Source organism: Anolis carolinensis, unplaced genomic scaffold (assembly GCF_035594765.1).
Source record: "Anolis carolinensis isolate JA03-04 unplaced genomic scaffold, rAnoCar3.1.pri scaffold_11, whole genome shotgun sequence".
NCBI classification, from domain to species: Eukaryota; Metazoa; Chordata; class Lepidosauria; order Squamata; family Dactyloidae; genus Anolis; species Anolis carolinensis.
In genome coordinates this window covers 2,221,228-2,238,927 of record NW_026943822.1, presented here as the reverse complement: position 1 = coordinate 2,238,927, position 17,700 = coordinate 2,221,228, and the positions used below count along the sequence as shown (strand labels likewise).

General features: G+C 45.8%; 1 protein-coding gene across 4 annotated transcripts; it reads right to left on the bottom strand.

The window, feature by feature from the left end:
- Positions 1 to 63: 63 nt before the first annotated feature.
- On the bottom strand, positions 64 to 17,462 carry ttll13 (tubulin tyrosine ligase like 13). Of its 4 annotated transcripts, XM_062963511.1 has the most exons (15): positions 15,739 to 17,460; positions 12,357 to 12,681; positions 11,562 to 11,599; positions 11,336 to 11,454; positions 9,350 to 9,480; positions 9,037 to 9,193; positions 8,730 to 8,873; positions 8,352 to 8,437; positions 7,990 to 8,215; positions 5,785 to 5,969; positions 4,263 to 4,451; positions 3,986 to 4,142; positions 1,648 to 1,848; positions 974 to 1,319; positions 537 to 828 (listed from the first exon to the last, which is right to left on the bottom strand). In XM_062963511.1, exons 1-15 carry the CDS (start codon positions 16,013 to 16,015, stop codon positions 686 to 688), a joined length of 2,724 nt encoding a protein of 907 aa, XP_062819581.1. In that variant the 5' UTR covers positions 16,016 to 17,460; the 3' UTR covers positions 537 to 685. The 4 variants fall into 4 exon arrangements, with proteins under 4 accessions (XP_062819577.1, XP_062819578.1, XP_062819580.1 ...); XM_062963507.1 differs by having other exon boundaries at positions 64 to 1,319; XM_062963508.1 differs by lacking the exon at positions 11,336 to 11,454 and having other exon boundaries at positions 64 to 1,319; positions 9,276 to 9,480; positions 15,739 to 17,462.
- Between the last annotated feature and the right edge of the window lie 238 nt (positions 17,463 to 17,700).

Sequence of the window (17,700 nt, the reverse complement as noted above, 5' to 3'; positions counted from 1 at the left end):
GTCCTGACAAAATCCCTCCTCCTGAACCTGGTGATGCAAAGGACAGGCAGACTCCCAAGCGCATAACTGTATAAAGCTTTAATAGAAAGTGGGCTATAAAAAAGTCCCTACCCGGCCCGCAGTCCCCCTCTGTCCGGTTGAGCAGCCTTCTCGGCGTGCTGAGGGGGCCGGGGTGGCCGGCAGGCAGATGGGCCCCGGGGGCTGACGCAGCCGGAAAGAGGCCACTGGGCAGAGTGCACTCTTCCCTCCGGGGTCCGGGGCCACAAGGGCTGCAGCTCAGCAGGGCAGCCTCCAATGCCCCTTGGCCCCTCTTGGCATGGCCACGGTGCCCTCCCAGCAGGCCCCGCTCTTCGGGCTCCTCCAGTCGCCAGGGCACTTAGGACTCCAGTCAAGCCTCCTTCCTGCGCAGGAGGAGGGAAAGGGGCCTGCAGTGAGGAGGACGGGGCCCCTTTTTCCATGGAGGGCCGCTACCTGGGCAGGTGGAGGTGCTGGGAGGCGGCCACCGTGCTGGAGCGGTGAGGGCTGCTGCGGCGCAGGAGCGGGGCTGAGGCAGAGTTGATGGTCAGCCCTCGCAGCAGCTCCGGGTGGTGATTGTGGGGTTTGAGGGGGGCAGGCATGGAGGAAGGGAAGGAGAAGCTGCCAACGCTGCCATTGAGCGCTTTCCCTCCGCCGTGGGAGAGGCAGTTCAGGGAGCCGGAGCCCAAGTACAAGGGCCGCTTGTAGGCAGGGCTTCCCGGAACAGAGGTCGAGGCGGCGACACCGGAGGCAGCGTGGGGGGCCCGGGCCCAGCCCAGGAGAGGCGGCGGCGGCGGCGGCTGCGCTGTGGCTCTGTGTGGGAGGGGAGAGGGGTGGCTCCGGGAGGTGCTCTTCTGCGACCGAGCGGCCCTGCTCCTGGCGGCGCTGCCCCACTCGAGGGTGCTCCCTTTGGCGGGCGCCAGCTCCAGCACCCGGGGGCTGACCGCGGTATACTCACCGCCATCTGCCTTGCTCATGGCGCTGCCAAAGCGCCGCCCTCCGGCCCGCAGCATCTGGGCCAGCGTGCAGGGCTGCCCCACCATGCCGCTGCCCAGCCAGCTGATGTTCCTGGGGGGCAGCGAGAGGGTGCTGCCATCGTGGTGGGCCCCCAGACCGGACAGGGTGCCCAAGATGGTGGGGATAAAGCCTTGGTTGCCCAGGAGCTGGACGCGGGCGGCGGGGGGCGGTGGCGGCACGGCCTGATGTCTGAAGCGGGAGACGGTGCTCCCCAGGAAGGAGACGGGGACCAGCGTCATGGCACTCTGGGAATCGCGGTTGTTGAGCACCTCCTGGATGAAGTGGGACTGGAGCAGAAAAGTAGCAGGTTGAGCAGCAGGAAAGAAAAGGTTGCTCCCCAAATGGCTCAGGGGGGACCCACTTCCCTCGGGTTCCTTCTCAAGGGCTCTGTACTCTCCCCAAAATAGACCCACATGACCCCCTTGACCTGCGGGCCCCACCTTCCAGGTTGTGTCCCTGTGCTCCCTAAAGAGCTATCCGGTGTTTGCATACCACTGTTGGCCCCGGGAGCCCAGGCACCCAGAGCCCGGCTATGGTCAACAGGAAAGAGCACCACAGTCAGTGACCCCAGAGGAGGGATTTGAGGTGGAGCCTGGCTCCAGAGGGAGGGCCCACCTGGCTTTCAGCGAAGTTGATGCGGGGCTTCTGGATGTCCAAGGGGCTGGGCTCACTGTGGCTCAGCAACCGGGTCAGCAGGTTGATGACGCCCAGACCTCGGATGAGGTTCTCCCGTCTCAGGAGGGCCTTGACCCGCTCCACCTCCTCCTCCTCCACAATGGCCTGAGGGGTCATGCTGTCGTAAGGCACGGTGGACACCTGGGGAGCAAAGCCAAGACAGAGCTGATGGGGATGGGTTCGCCTGAGGCTCCTGCCCCCGTTTTCATCTCTCTGAGACCCTGAGGCAGAATGCCCTCCCTCCAAACTCCCATCTCTCTTCCCAAACCCCCATCTCCCCCCCGAACCCCCCCCCCCCCCCCCCCGGTCACAGGCAGGGTTGCTGGTGGGATATAAAGGAAAAGATTTCCACCCCTGTCTGAAAGGACCTTTGTGAAGTGGGCTTTACACCAGGGTATAAAAATAAAGTAGTTATTATCATCATCGCCATCATCATCACCATATCTCTCTTATGTCATCTATGTAAAGTATATGAGAGGATACTATTCAATCAATTAGGACCTGTTATCGAACCTAAGCTTATTGCACAACAAGCAGGTTTCAGGCCAGGGTAAAACTATACAGGTCAAATTCTCCATCTGACTGAGCATATCGAGGAAGGCTATGAGAAAGGATGCATTATGGGAACAGTTTATGTGGACCTTATGACAGCCTATGACACAGAAAAAATGCTGCACAAAGTCTACCATATCACCCAGGACTTTGACTTTAGAAAAACTGTCCAGACCCTCCTGGAAAACCGCAGCTTCTATGTGGAGTTTCAGGGCAAGAAAAGTAGATGGAGGCAGCAAAGGAATGGTTTACCCCAAGGAAACGTTCTTGCATCGACCTTGTTTAACATCTTCATGAATGATCAGCCACAAACATCACTCGCAAAGAGCTTTATATATGCTGATGACCTTGGCCTTACAACACAAGCAAAATATTTTGAAACAGTTGAAAACCAGCTCACTAATGCCTTGAAAGATCTCTCCAGCTACTACAAAGAGAACCACCTGAAGCCGAACCCTTCCAAGACACAAGTGTGTGCTTTCCACCTACGTAACTGTGAAGCCAACAGGAAACTGAAAGCTACTTGGGAAGGCCAAGAGCTCGAACACTGTTTCCATCCTAAATATCTTGGTGTCACCTTAGATCGAACACTAACATAGGAAACACAAAGTAGCTGCACGCAACAACATCCTGCAGAAACTGACTGGCAGCGCATGGGGTGCAGACCCACAAGTAATAAGAACATCAGCCCTGGCCTTGTCTTTCTCGACTGCTGAGTACGCCTGTCCTGTCTGGCACAAGTCTGTCCATGCGAAGCAGGTGGACATAGCACTGAACGAAACATGTAGAATAATCACAGGATGCCTTAAACCTGCACCTGTTGATAAATTCTACATTGCTCCTCCTGATGTGCGATGGGAAGATGCTGCTAACGGTGAGAGAAATAAGGTCGAACATTGTGAAAGCCACCCACTGCATGACTATCACTCTCCTCCCAGTAGACTCAAATCAAGGAAAAGCTTCATGAGAACCACCACTCCTCTTGATGTTCCTCCAGCAGCAGCAAGAGTGTCCCTCTGGGCAGCTAGACCAGGCAATCCCAACTGGATGGCCCCCCATGAAGGTCTTCCTTCCTCCAGGGGCAAACCAAGAATGAGCAACTTGAAAGTCCCTAAATAGACTGAGAAGCAGAGTGGGCAGATCAAAAGACAACCTGGCAAGATGGCATTACCTGGAGGAATCCTCCACCTTGTGTGACTGTGGAGCAGAACAAACAACTCCGCATATGTCTGCTTGCCCACAATGCCCTGCCTCATGTACGGAGGAGGAGTTGTTCAAAGCTACGGACAATGCGGTTGCTGTTGCCCGCTTTTGATCTAAAACTATTTAGCTGTTTGTGATTCCTTTATTGTATCGCTTTTAAACTTATTTATTATGCAATGCTTTTGACACGAAATAAAATCAATAAATCTATGGGCTCCCCTTTGAAGCCCCTGGGCACAGGCTGCAGGGGGGAGATGGCACATAGGAATTGGGCTCCCTCTGAATGTCAGGGTTCAGAAGGAAACAAAACAACAGGACGTTTTATGGGGATGGAAATAAGGTTGCATCCCCATAGAGGCAGGAAGCATGGGGGTGCATGTGTGTGTGGGAAGGAAGGAAGGGGGTCAGTGGAGAACCGCACTGAGCAGCCTTTGGGGGTCCACCTGCAGAAGAATCAGCTCAAACAGAAGCACTGGGTCCCATGTCCCACTCGGCTCCTCCAAAATGGGTGGGGGGCTAGTACCTTTGGGTTCCAGGTCTTGGCCTTGGCCTTGATCTTCTCCTGGTATTTCTCCCCAGCGGATTCTCCCTGCGGGTTCTCCTTCCCCTCCTTCCGCTTCTTCCCGGCCGCACTCTCCCGCTGCTGCTCTTTCTTCTGCCGGATTTCTTCCAGCTGTTGCCTGGCAGAGGAGGGGGAGGCTGCAGTGCATTGCAAGGGTCACCTGGGGCTCCCCAAAACAAGGGAGACAGGCTCTTCATCCGGAAATAATGTCTTTCCCTCCCGCTCCCAGGGCGGGTACCTGGCGCACTCCTCTCTAGCCTTTGAGGCCACCGTCTCGTGAAACAGGGACCCCCTGTGATTGAAGAAGTGTGCATACTTGTCGGTGTTGCCAGTGGGGAAGATGTGGCGGTACCCACCCAGGTGGCTCCTCTCGTGCATGTCTGCCTGGGCCAGCCAGGCCGCCTGGTTGCTCTCCATCTGCTCCCGCCTGCAAAGCAAGAAGGGTCTGGTTGTCCTCCCCCCGATTTGAGAGCACTTGATAATTCCCATTGCTTTAAGAAAGTTCAAAATATGCTTAAGGATCAATCTCACCATGGATATTCTTCTTTTTTAAAATTACAGTAGAGTCTCACTTATCCAACACTCGCTTATCCAACGCATTTTTGTAGTCAATGTTTTCAATACATCGTGATATTTTGGTGATAAATTCGTAAATACAGTAATTACTACATAGCATTACTGCGTATTGAACTATGTTTTCTGTCAAATTTGTTGTATAACATGACGTTTTGGGTCTTAACTTGTAAAATCATAACCTAATTTGATGTTTAATAGGCTTCTTCTTAATCTCTCCTTATTATCCAACATATTCGCTTATCCAATGTTCAGCCGGCCCGTTTACGTTGGATAAGTGAAACTCTACTGTATCTACCATCTGGCAGGTGATATAAGTTGATAAAATCAATGACAAATAGGCTGAGAGATAACTTTATCCCAGAGCTGTGACTATATTATTTTAGCCATGAAACTACCTCTCCCATGTGATGTCTTTCTGCACTTTGGCCCAGATCTGTTTTTAGCCTCCCGTTTTTAATATTTTATGCAGTATATTGATTTTTATGACTGTTTTACTGATGTTGATGTCTTACTGATGTGTAAAATTGTTTTTACTGTTTTATCGCTGTAATTGTATTGTTGTGTTGGGCATGGCCCCATGGAAGCCGCTCCGAGTCCCTCCGGGGAGATGGGACAGGGTATAAAAATAAAGTTGTTGTTATTATTATTATTATTATTATTATTATTATTATTATTATTATTATATGGAACTCTATGGTTTTACACTGATGTGGCTTTAGGGGCATTGCAACAATGATAAGAATGTGGAAGGATTGGTGTTTTGTTTTGTAATTCTACATATATAATGTGTAATGGAATAGCATTTAATTTTGTTGTACAATGTACCCCTGGGCTGCAGGGGGGGGGGCAGGAAGGCACGGCTCTGCCCACCCCTCCTTTGGTTTGCGGGCAGTGAGCCCCCTTGCCCTCGGAAACCAACTTCCCAGTCTGGCCCTCGGATGTTGCCGAGAGGAAACAAGAAAACGGGGGCGGTGGAAGACTCTTACTTTCTGCTCACTCCATTGTCTCTTCTCTCTTAAGGGGGGCAATGCAATGGTATAAGGGAGAGGAACTAGGCCACTCAGAGGTGCCAGAAGCAGAGGGCAGCTCCAAGGCTGGAAGAGGCGCCTCCTGTGCCCAGTCTCCTGAGCTCAGGTTGCGCTTCCCCACATCCGCAATCCCTCCCTGCCCACCTTCCCATGTACCTGGCCTCCCGGGGTGGCTGGTGGGGCTGGAGCAGGCGCTCCTTCACCCGCCTCTTGTCTTCCTCCAGCACCTTCCTCTTGTCACAAGCCCGTAGGTTGATGAGGTTGAGGGTGTCGCAGAGCAAGGCATCCTTCACTTCCCGGTCCAGCCGGGAGTCCGTGGTGAAACTGGGGGAGTGGTTGACCTGAGGACGGAGATAGGGATGCGGCCTCAGCCCACCATGAGGAGGGAAAGGATGGGAGAACAAACCCTATGAGGAGCGGCTTAAAGAGCTGGGTATGTTTAGCCTGCAGAAGAGAAGGCTGAGAGGAGACATGATAGCCATATACAAATATGTGAGGGGAAGTCATAGGGAGGAGGGAGCAAGCTGCCCTGCAGACTAGGACGCGGAACAATGGCTTCAAACTACAGGAAAGGAGATTTATTTCCAATATTTATATCCCGCCCTTCTCACCCAAAGGGACTCAGGGCGGCTTACAACACTGGCACAATTAGATGCCTATACAAAATCAATCAGCAATACATAAAATCAGTTTAAAAACAATTAAATACAATATAAAATTACAGTATATAAATTTTTAAAAATACTGTACATATACTCAGATCCGTTCATCCGAAAACCTCGTGCCATATCCATAGGTCATTTTAGATATTAAATTTATAATCTTATATTATCTGTTTAGAACTGGATTATATTTAGAACTGATGTTTGGCAGTGGAACTCTCTGCCCCAGACGGTGGTGGAGCCTCCTTCTTTGGAGGCTTTTAAGCAGAGGCTGGATGGCCATCTGTCGGGGGTGCTTTGAATGAAATTTTCCTGCTTCTTGGCATAGGGTTGGACTGGATGGCCCATGAGGTCTCTTCCAATTCTACGATTCTATGATTCTATGGCTGTGGGCGGTCTTTCAAGTCTCCTTCGCCGGACTTCCCAGCCCTTTGGCAAGACTGTTTGCATGTCTCTACACAGCTAAAGGGATGGACAGGGGTGCTTCTCCTTAAAGACAGCACAGCAGGTCCTCCCCTGGGACCCTCCAGGGCTGAATGGACAGCCAAAAACCAAAGGTGGAAGTGGAGAGGGACCACCTGTTTATGGGCTTGAACAAAAGAGGAATTTATTTATTTATTTACTGTATTTATATACCACTTTTCTCACCCCGAGGGGAACTCAAAGCGGTTTACAACATAATATTGGCAAAATTCAATACCTAATATACACGTAAAACCAAATCATAAAATCTAAACAAGAAACATATAACTGTGCATTAAATATCAATAGGACCATTAAACATAAGACATAAACAATATTTAGACATGAAAACATAGAATTAAAAACTAGTAATGTAAACATTAAAATCACATGATCCAAAATCGTAGACTGGGGCCATTCCAGTTGTCAATTGCACGTACAGTAGAGTCTCACTTATCCAACATAAACGGGCCAGCAGAACGTTGGATAAGCAAATATGTTGGATAACAAGGAGAGATTAAGGAGAAGCCTATTAAACACCAAATTAAGTTATGATTTTACAAATTAAGCACCAAAACATCATGTTATACAACAAATTTGACAGAAAAAGTAGTTCAATATGCAGTAATGTTATGTTGTAATTTCTGTATTTACGAATTTAACACCAAAATGTCATGATATATTGAAAACATTGACTACAAAAATGGCTTGGATAATCCAGAGGCTTGGATAAGCGAGGCTTGGATAAGTGAGACTCTACTGTATTTCCTATTTATTTCTTGCACTGGATTACTTTACTGTTCAAAAGCTTGGTCCCACAATCATGTCTTTGTTTTCTTTCTGAAGGCCAAGAGGGGGGAGGGCAGTGATCTAATCTCACTGGGGAGAGAGTTCCACAGCCAAGGGGCCACCACTGAGAAAGCCCTGTCTCTCATCCCTATTAACCGTACTTGTGAAGCAGGTGGGACTGAGAGCAGGGCCTCCCCAAAAGATCTTAACCTCTGAGATGGTTCACAGAGGGAGATATGTTCAGACACATAAGCTGTTAGAACTTAGAAGAGTTGTTAGAACATTGGAGGGCTTGAAAAACTGAATGGCCACTCCAGGAGATTTCCCAAAGAGACAATTCACTTCTTTATTTCTACAGATAGTAAGGGCTGCAAAGAGCTTGAGAGAGACTGAGAAATCTCAGAAATCTGAGCAAAGAGCTTGAGAGAGACCGAGAAATCTCACTCACCTCCAAGAGCCAAGGTTTGAGCTTCCTGTCCAGGAGGATGTCAAAGCCCAGGATCTCGAAGCAGGCGCAGCCTGAGATGTGGTTGGGGAAGCAGGTGCGGTAGTTATGTTTCAGCACCGGATGGGCAGCAACAAGGGTTTTGATTACGATGTCCTCGATGTTCCTCCACAGCTCGGATGTGTCATAGCTGTGCTCCCGCATCCAGGTGTTCAAAGTGGACAGCTTCCTGTTTGGTCCGAGAGAGGGGAGGGTGGGGGAGGGTCAGTTGGGTGGTGCCAAGGCCTGCCTTGGGAAAGAGCAGCCAGTGGCTTTCTTTGCCCAAAAGCATGATGGGAAGCAGGGCAGCCCCAATCCCCCAATACCTCTTGCTCCCGGAGTAGTCATCACGCACAAAGTTCTCGTTGTGCTTGTTGATGGCATAGTTAGTAAGGTGCATGCAGATGTCCTCCTGGGGAGGGAGGGAGGGAGGGAGGGAAGGAGAGCGGGAGGGTCAGTCTCCAACCACCCAGCCTCTCCTTCCACCTTGGCTGAACATGGGTGGATACTGGGACAGCCAGTTCCAGTCTCTGTCCCAGATGGGCAGAGTCTGAGACCAAACCCGTGCTGACCATGGGTAGGTACATCACAGGCGCTCTGCCCATCCTGCACAAGACTCACAGGAGGAACCCCGCCCGGCAACAAGGGAGAGCGTATTACCCTACAAAGCATATACAAGTTCCTGGGAAATGTCCCTTCTTTACCAGGTTGTTGCTGCTGGGCTCGATGTATCTCATGGTGGCAAAGCGGGCCAGCCCCTCCTCGTATACAAAGATTCTTAGTGGGTCGCAGGAGGTGACCAAAACATAGATGCGCATGTCGAACTTAAAGCCATCAATGAGGAAGGGCTGCAAGGATATGGGCAGAGTGAGATGGATGAGCAAGGAAGGCGGGCTCAGCAGCGGGGCTTTAAGGCCAAGCTTTTTCCACTGGGCACAGACAGCACCACTGTGGCTGAAGACTAAGCAGGAAGGGGAAATGTTGTTTGTCTTTTCCCTTCCCTGGCCCTACCTTGGTGACATACTGTTGGCAAATCATGCGCTCCCCATGCTTGATCTCCTTTGGGTTGCGTGTGATGAAGATGCCTCGCCCTTGGCAGCCGCTGTCTGGCTTGCAGATGTACGTCCGGTTCTTCCGCATGCGGCCATAGGCCTGGAAGTCCCCGTAGCTGCACCGAGAGAGGAGAGAGGTCAATGTTTTGAGTAAGACTTACTCCTCACAATGACTTACTCCTCACAACATATCCTCACAATGTCAGGAGTGTGTGTGTATTGGTGGGGTGTGGGTCATCTGCTTCCAGGCTCCAAAGCGTCCCCTCACTCACTCTGCTGGCAGGCACCAGGTGCGAGGGAAGATGCTGTACTCTTTGGGGAAGAGCTTGAGCATGCGGTTGAGGTTGCGGGCAAGCAGGTCCTTGCGGCAGATCTCCGCCATGCCTGGGAAGTGGTTGATTTTCTGGAAGAATGGAAGAGGGTGGTGAGATCCCTGAACCCTTTCAAGTATTCTCGCTAGTGTCTCCCTAGGTCAATGATGGGCAACCTTTTGCACTTGGTGTGACAAAATTCACCAAAAAACCTAGCATGACTTGGGTGGTGTGTCTCTTCGAGAAAAAAACCCCATAATTTCACAATATATATAATTTAAATAACAAAAATATATAATTGTAATATATAACTGTATTTAATAAATCAAAAACTATTTACTACCATTATTTCCATGTACAACAATCTATGGTACCTCTTGCAGTTTCCACGCTGATTTCTCTCTATTGTAGTTTCAATGTAGTCATGAATAATGAATAATATAATAATAATAATATAATAGTAATAATATAATAATATACTACAATAATAGAATAATCATAGAATGATATTAGATAGATAGATAGATAGATAGATAGATAGATAGATAGATATAGATATAAATGTAATGTGCATAATTCCCATGGAGTAAACAACAAAACCACTGGACCAAATCATACCAAATTTGGCATTAGTCATCCAATCAATCTGCATGCGGCAGCGTGTCAGCAAAAATGGCTAGGCGTGTCAGTGCTGACACGCGTGTCATAGGTTGGCCATCACTGCCCTAGGTCGTCATCTCACACACCTACGACATTGTAATTCCTGAAGTCTTACTTGAAACCTTCCATCTACAAGCAGAAACCATTGCCATTTTTGTCAATAAATGACAATAAAATTATTCTATTCCAGTGATTCCCAAACTCTAGTCCTCCAGGTATTGATTTAAACTCGCTTTCTTGGCCAATGATAAGGGATGCTGGGAGCTGAAGTCCAAAATGGTTGTAAAATCAGACTTTGGGAAACACTGTTCTATTCTGTTCTGTTCACCTGCTGGAGTGCCCTGTTCCGTGGCCATCGCCACTGGCCAGCCAAGCTGTTTCTCCCCACAAAAGCCCAACCTTCCAACTCCTGTGAAAAAGATCTTAAGAGTCCTTGTGGACAACAAGTGAAACATGAGCCTACAATGTGATGCGGCAGCGAAAAAAGCCAATGGGATTCTGGCCTGCATAAATAGGGGTATAGCATCTAGATCCAGGGAAGTCATGTTCCCCTCTATTCTGCCTTGGTCAGACCACACCTGGAATACTGTGTCCACGTAAGTGTGATTTATTGTTATAATTGTATTATTTTACTTTGTTTAATAATGTGTATTATGTTGTTATGTAATGTTTGTGTTTGCTTTTATGACCGTGAGTCCCATCCGGGAGATAGGGCGGTATATAAATAAAGTTTTATTATATTATTATTATTATTAATTCTGGGCACCACAATTGAAGGAAGATGTTGACAAGTTGGAATGTGTCCAGAGGAGGGCAACTAAGATGATCAAGGGTCTGGAGAACAAGCCCTATGAGGAGCGGCTTAAAGAGCTGGGCATGTTTAGCCTGCAGAAGAGAAGGCTGAGAGGAGACATGATAGCCATGTACAAATATGTGGGGGGAAGTCATAGGGAGGAGGGAGCAAGCTTGTTTTCTGCTGCCCTGCAGACTAGGATGCAATGGAGCAAGGGCTTCAAACTACAGGAAAGGAAAGGAGATTCCACCTGAACATCAGGAAGAACTTCCTCACTGTGAGAAGGGCTGTTCGGCAGTAGAACTCTCTTCCCCGGACTGTGGTGGAGGCTCCTTCTTTGGAGGCTTTTAAACAGAGGCTGGATGGCCATCTGTCTGGGGTGCTTTGAATGAGATTTTCCTGCTTCTTGCAGGCAGTTGGACTGGATGGCCCGTGAGGTCTCTTCCAACTCTACGATTCTATGATTCTATGATTCCTGCTTCCATGGCAGGTACCTGAAACCTTTTCATCTCCATGACGCGCTCCAGGGAGACAGAGCAGTCCGTCCAGTAAAGGGTCCACTCCTCGTCCTCCCCGACTTCTTTCAGGCCACAGCGCCGAGCAGCACGCCTGACTGCAGCACAAGAAGCAGAGGTTCCCAAGGCCAGTCTAACACGACGACTCCCCAAGAGCAGCCCGGGAGCCTCGCCTCCCAGGCCCTGAGAAGGAGCCTTCACTTACCGCTCTCATATTTGCAGTTGGTCAGGTTGATGCAGAGCCTAAGGGGAGGAAGAGGTGACCAAACACAGGAGCTTCAGGCTGGATCTACACTGCCCTGTATCCCAGGATCTGATCTCAGAGTATCTGCTTTGAACTGGATTATATGACTCTACACTGCCAGATTATTTATTTACAGTATTTATATTCCGCCCTTCTCACCCCGAAGGGGACTCAGGGCGGATTATATTATACACATACAGGGCAAACATTCAATGCCCATAAACACATCAAACAGAGACCGAGACAGACAGATGCAGAGGCAATTTAACCTTCTCCTGAGGGGATGTTCGATTCTGGCCACGGGGGAGCAGCTGCTTCATCATCCACTGTGATGGCACTTCCTCACTTCCTCATTCCAATGTTGTAAATTAGTTAAATTTGCCTTCCAACTTTTATAAGTGGTACCTTATTTCCTACTTGATAGATGCAACTATCTTTCAGGTTGCTAGGTCAGCAACGAGCAGGGGCTATATTTTATTTTTAATTGACAGGTGCTCACCCCGCCACGAGCTGGCCTCAAACTCATGACCTCATGGTCAGAGTGATTTATTGCAGCAACTGCTCTCCAGCCTGCGCCACAGTCCGGCCCCTTATCTGGGATAAGCAGAAAATCCGGGATCAGATCCTGGGATACAGGGCAGTGTGTAAGAGGCCTCAAAGAGGCCCCCAGACAGAGCTGATCCTGCAAGTGAAACGGGCAATAGGCAATAGGGGAAAGGTCCCACACCCGATCCAACATCATGGAAGATGACCCACCTGTGCTTCCTCCGCCTCTTTCGTCTTGTCTCCTCCAAGTCACACTCTTCTGCCAACTGCTCCTCCAGATCGATCAGGGAGAGCCCTGGCTGAGCCCCCTTTTCGCCTTTCTGCCCACAGTTCGGGGTCTCCTCCTTGTCCTGGGAGCGGTTCTGCTGGGAGGCTTTCTCTTCTGCCTCCAGGCGCTTCAGGCATTTGTTGGCAGACTCATCAGACAGGCCTCCCTCATCGTCGTCATCGTCTTCCTCTTCTTCCTCCTCATCGTCGTCAGTTTCGTTCTCAGACTCGCTGCTTTCATCTCTGTTGAGCTTCATTCTCTCAGGGACTTTTGCAAAGAGAACAAGGAAGAGTGGGGTCAGCACAGGTGTCCGCTACAACATTTGCTATGATTTAAAGAGCAACAAAACCCTCGGGATTGGTCTCCTTTATCTCCGTGGTCTTTCAGACCATACGTTTTCTACAGAATTATGTGACTGAAACCACAGCTTTTTCACAAGGGACCGAATCAATTTAATGATATAATAATATAGAATAATATTATTCTATACTAATATTATAATATATTGTATATACATGTAATATTAATAATAATGTTATGATGTAATACAATGTAATAATAATTATAATTCACTATTACAATTGTATATTTATATTACATGCAATATTACTAATAATATTGCAATATAGTCATATAATATAATATATTGCATATGTATACAGTAGAGTCTCACTTATTCAACGTTCTGGATTATCCAACGCATTTTTGTAGTCAATGTTTTCAATACATTGTGATATTTTGGTGCTAAATTCATAAATACAGTAATTACTATATAGCATTACTGCGTACTGAACTACCTTTTCTGTCATATTTGCTGTATAACATGATGGTTTGGTGCTTAATTTGTAAAATCATAACCTAATTTGATGTTTAATAGGCTTTTCCTTAATCTCTCCTTATTATCCAACATATTCGCTTATCCAATGTTCTGCTGGCCCGTTTACGTTGGATAAGTGAGACTCTATATTGTATATACATGTAATATTAATAATAATATTATGATGTAATACAATGTAATCATAAAAATAATTCATTATTATAATTTTATATTTATATTACATGCAATATTACTAATAATATAGTAGTCATATAGTCGTATAATATATTGTACAGTAGAGTCTCACTTATCCAAGCTAAACGGGACGGCAGAAGCTTGGATAAGCGAATATCTTGGATAATAAGGAGGGATTAAGAAAAAGCCTGTTAAACATCAAATTAGGTTATGATTTTACAAATTAAGCCCCAAAACATCATGTTATACAAAAAATTTGACAGAAAAAGTAGTTCAATACGCAGTAATGTTATACTGTAATTACTGTATTTATGAATTTAGCACCAAAATATCATGATATATTGAAAACATTGACTACAAAAATGCGTTGGATAAGCGAGGCTCGGATAAGTGAGACTCTACTGTAATTGTAATACACTATTATCTATATATATAAAAGGGTAATAAAATTTTGGCCTAGGACAAAACAACAAAACTACACATTCCAGAAACACTAAACTTGGCAGCACAACCCTTCATCCTTGCCTCTACGTTCATACAACAAAAAGAAAAGAAAAATAAAGTCCTAATTAGAGGGAGAGGAATAATTGTTTTTATCCAATTGCTGCCAGTTAGAAGGCTAAGCTCTGCCCACTTGGTCTCCTAGCAACCCACTCAGTCCAGGGGACAGGTAGAGTTAGGCCTAACTTAGGCCTCTTCCACACTGCCTATAAAATACAGATTATCAGATTTTAACTGGATTACAGTATATGGCAGTGTAGACTCAAGGCCCTTCCACACAGCTATATAACCCATTTATAATCTTATATTATCTGCTTTGCACTGCATTATCTTGACTCCACACTGCCATATAATCCACTTCAGTGTGCATTTTATATAATCCAGTTCTAAGCAGATAATATAAGATTATAAATATAATATGTAATAATTACTGTGATATAATAATACAGAGCAATATAATCTCTAAAATCAGGACAGTAAATTGAGAGCAACACTCTGAAAGCATAAGCCACAGCAACGCGTGGCCGGGCAAAGCTAGTACTGTAGAGTCTCACTTATCCAACATAAACGGGCTGGCAGAAGCTTGGATAAGCGAATATCTTGGATAATAAGGAGGGATTAAGGAAAAGCCTATTAAACATCAAATTAGGTTATGATTTTACAAATTAAGCACCAAAACATCATGTTATACAACAAATTTGACAGAAAAAGTAGTTTAATACGCAGTAATGTTATATTGTAAATACTGTATTTACGAATTTAGGACCAAAATATCATTATATTTTGAAAACATTGACTACAAAAATGGCTTGGATAATCCAGAAGCTTGGATAAGCGAGGCTTGGATAAGTGAGACTCTACTGTAATTGTAATTCACTATTATAATTGTATATTTATATTACATGCAATATTACTAATAATATTGCAATGTAGTCGTATAATATAATATATTGTATATGTACAGTAGAGTCTCACTTATCCAACATAAACGGGCCGGCAAAATGTTGGATAAGCGAATATGTTGGATAATAAGGAGGGATTAAGGAAATGCCTATTGAACATCAACTTAGGTTATGATTTTACAAATTGAGTACAACAAATTTGATAGAAAAAGTAGTTCAATATGCAGTAATGTTATATTGTAATTACTGTATTTATGAATTTAGCACCAAAATATCACGATATATTGAAAACATTGACTACAGAAATGGCTTGGATAATCCAGAAGCTTGGATAAGCGAGACTCTACTGTAATTGTAATTCACAATTATAATTGTATATTTATATTACATGCAATATTACTAATAATATTGCAATATAGTTGTATAATACAATATATTGTATATGTATATATACTTGTAAACTGCCCTGAGTCCCCTTCGGGGTGAGAAGGGCGGGATATAAATGTCGCAAATAAATAAATAGATAATCCAGATTATCAAAGCAGGCAGTGTGGATCAGGCCTGGGCAAGCTTCGGCCCTCCAGGTGTTTTGGACTTCAACTCCCACAATTCCTAACAGCCTTCGGCTGTTAGGAATTGTGGGAGTTGAAGTCCAAAACACCTGGAGGGCCGAAGCTTGCCCAGGCCTGATTTACATTGCCTGCTTTGATAATCTGGAGTATATAAATCTGCACTGCCATATAATCCAGGTCTGGATTTTATGGGGCCTATGTCCTAGGATTTGACCCCAGATTATCTGCTTGAGGAGTCTACACTGGGATAAGCGGATCCTGGGATTATAGGCCCAGTGTTGAGCCAGACTGTGAACTGGGCGAAGAGGGCACGTCTGGCCGGCAAAAGGCCCCTCACCGGTCGCCAAGGCTGCTTCTTCCCCTGAGGCGGCCGCGGCGATGGCGCCTGGGCCTAGAGGCCTCCTTGAGGCCCGACGCGGTCTCCATGGCGACAGCGCGGCCCCGCCCCCTCCCGAGTACTGTGACGCCATTGGCCTCCTTATGAGGCGCGAGAGCGAACGTGCGTGCGTGCGTGCGTTACGTTGGTGGAATCTGCTCTGTTGACATTCAGGCCAGGGATCCAGTTGAGAAGCCAAAGGAAAGATGTTCAGGTTGAAGAGACCCCCAGGGGCCATCTAGACTAACCCCTTCCTGCCTCGATTTAGGCCCGGGCTGTGGCGCAGGCTGGAGAGCAAGCCAGCTGCAATGAATCACTCTGACCAGGAGGTCATGAGTTCGAGGCCCGCTCGGAGCCTATGTTTGTCTTGTCTTTGTTCTATGTTAAAAGGCATTGAATGTTTGCCTATATGTGTAACTAGCTGCGCCCGGCCACGCGTTGCTGTGGCAAAGTGGTGGTGGTATTGGTTAAAAATTGTTGTGTAATTTTTATTTGACGTTATTTGCATTTTTTAATTAATTTTTTGTTGTAAGTTATATTTTTATTTATTATATTTTATTATTTTCTTGTATTATTTTAGTTATTTTCTGTTATTATAGTATTTTATTGTATTAATTTTTAGTGTTTTTTATTATTTTTTATTGGGTTGCTAGGAGACCAAGTTGGAGGAGCTTAGCCTTCAAACTGGCAGCAATTGGATAAAAGCAATTATTCCTCTCTCTCAAATTAGGACTTTATTTTTCTTTTCTTTTTGTTGTATCAACCTAGAGGCGTGGATGATGGGTTGTGTTGTCAAATTTCGAGGTTGGGGGGCCTGTAGTTTTGTTGTTTTGTGGGTCGCCGTGATGCCATCACGCTTTTATATATATAGAAGAAGAAGATGTGATCTGCCATGAATATCCTTTGGGGTGAGAAGGGCGGAATATAAATGCTGTAAATAAATAAAAAAATAAAAAATAAAAGCACAATCAAAGCCCTCCCCAGATGGCCACCCAGCATGATAGTAATAATAAGAGTTGTGTTGTCGAAGGCTTTCATGGCTGGGATCACTGGTTGCTGTGAGTTTTCCTGGCTGTATGGCCATGTTCCAGAAGCATTCTCTCCTGACGTTTTGCCTGCATCTATGGCAGGCATCCTCAGAGGTTGTGAGGTCTGTTGGAAACGAGGCAAGTGGGGTTCATATACTGTGGAATGATGCCCAGGGTGGGAGAAAGGGTTCTTTGTCTGTTTGACACAGGTGTGAATGTTGCAGTTGGCCACCTTGATTAGCACTGAATGGCCTTGCATCTTCAAGGTCAGGATGCTTACTGCCTGGGGGCCATTCAATGCTAATTAAGGTGGTTAATTGCAACATTCACTTATCTGTATATTTATTTTTTTATAAATAATTTTTATTGAAATTTTGTTACAGTCATGTGTCTAAAGGGAGGAGTGAGGTAAGTATGGTTAGGTAGGTAGATAAGGTAAGGTTAGGAAGGGTAGGAAAGGGATCTACTCTCTATGGATATCAGGGAAAGGTTTCTAACTATATATATGGGGTAATATGGGTAAGGGGAGGGTATATTTATAAGTATATTTATAAGTGTATTTTTATGAATGTTTGATGTATTTAATTTTAATTGATTCACAATGTATTGTATTATTTTTATATACAGCAGAGTCTCACTTATCCAACATAAATAATATTAATTATATGTTATATTATATTATTCATTATTAAATAATATTAATTATATGTTATATATTAAATGTAATATTAATAATGATATTACCATATAATGATATAGTACAATATAGTAATTTAATGCTTATATTGTACTATGCTAATAATACATTGTATGTACCTTTGATTTGTAAGCCGCTCTGAGTCCCCTCCGGGGTGAGAAGAGCGGGATATAAATGTAGCAAATAAATAAATAAATA

Coding starts and splice junctions, on each gene's coding strand:
- ttll13 (XM_062963507.1), bottom strand. CDS start 16,015: ATGGCCCCTGGGGGTCTCTTCAACCTGAACATCTTTCCTTTGGCTTCT. Junction 5,970..7,989: donor TCAAACCTTGGCTCTTGGAG/GTGAGTGAGATT, acceptor CTCCGTCCTCAG/GTCAACCACTCCCCCAGTTT. Junction 4,143..4,262: donor GCTAGAGAGGAGTGCGCCAG/GTACCCGCCCTG, acceptor CTCCTCTGCCAG/GCAACAGCTGGAAGAAATCC.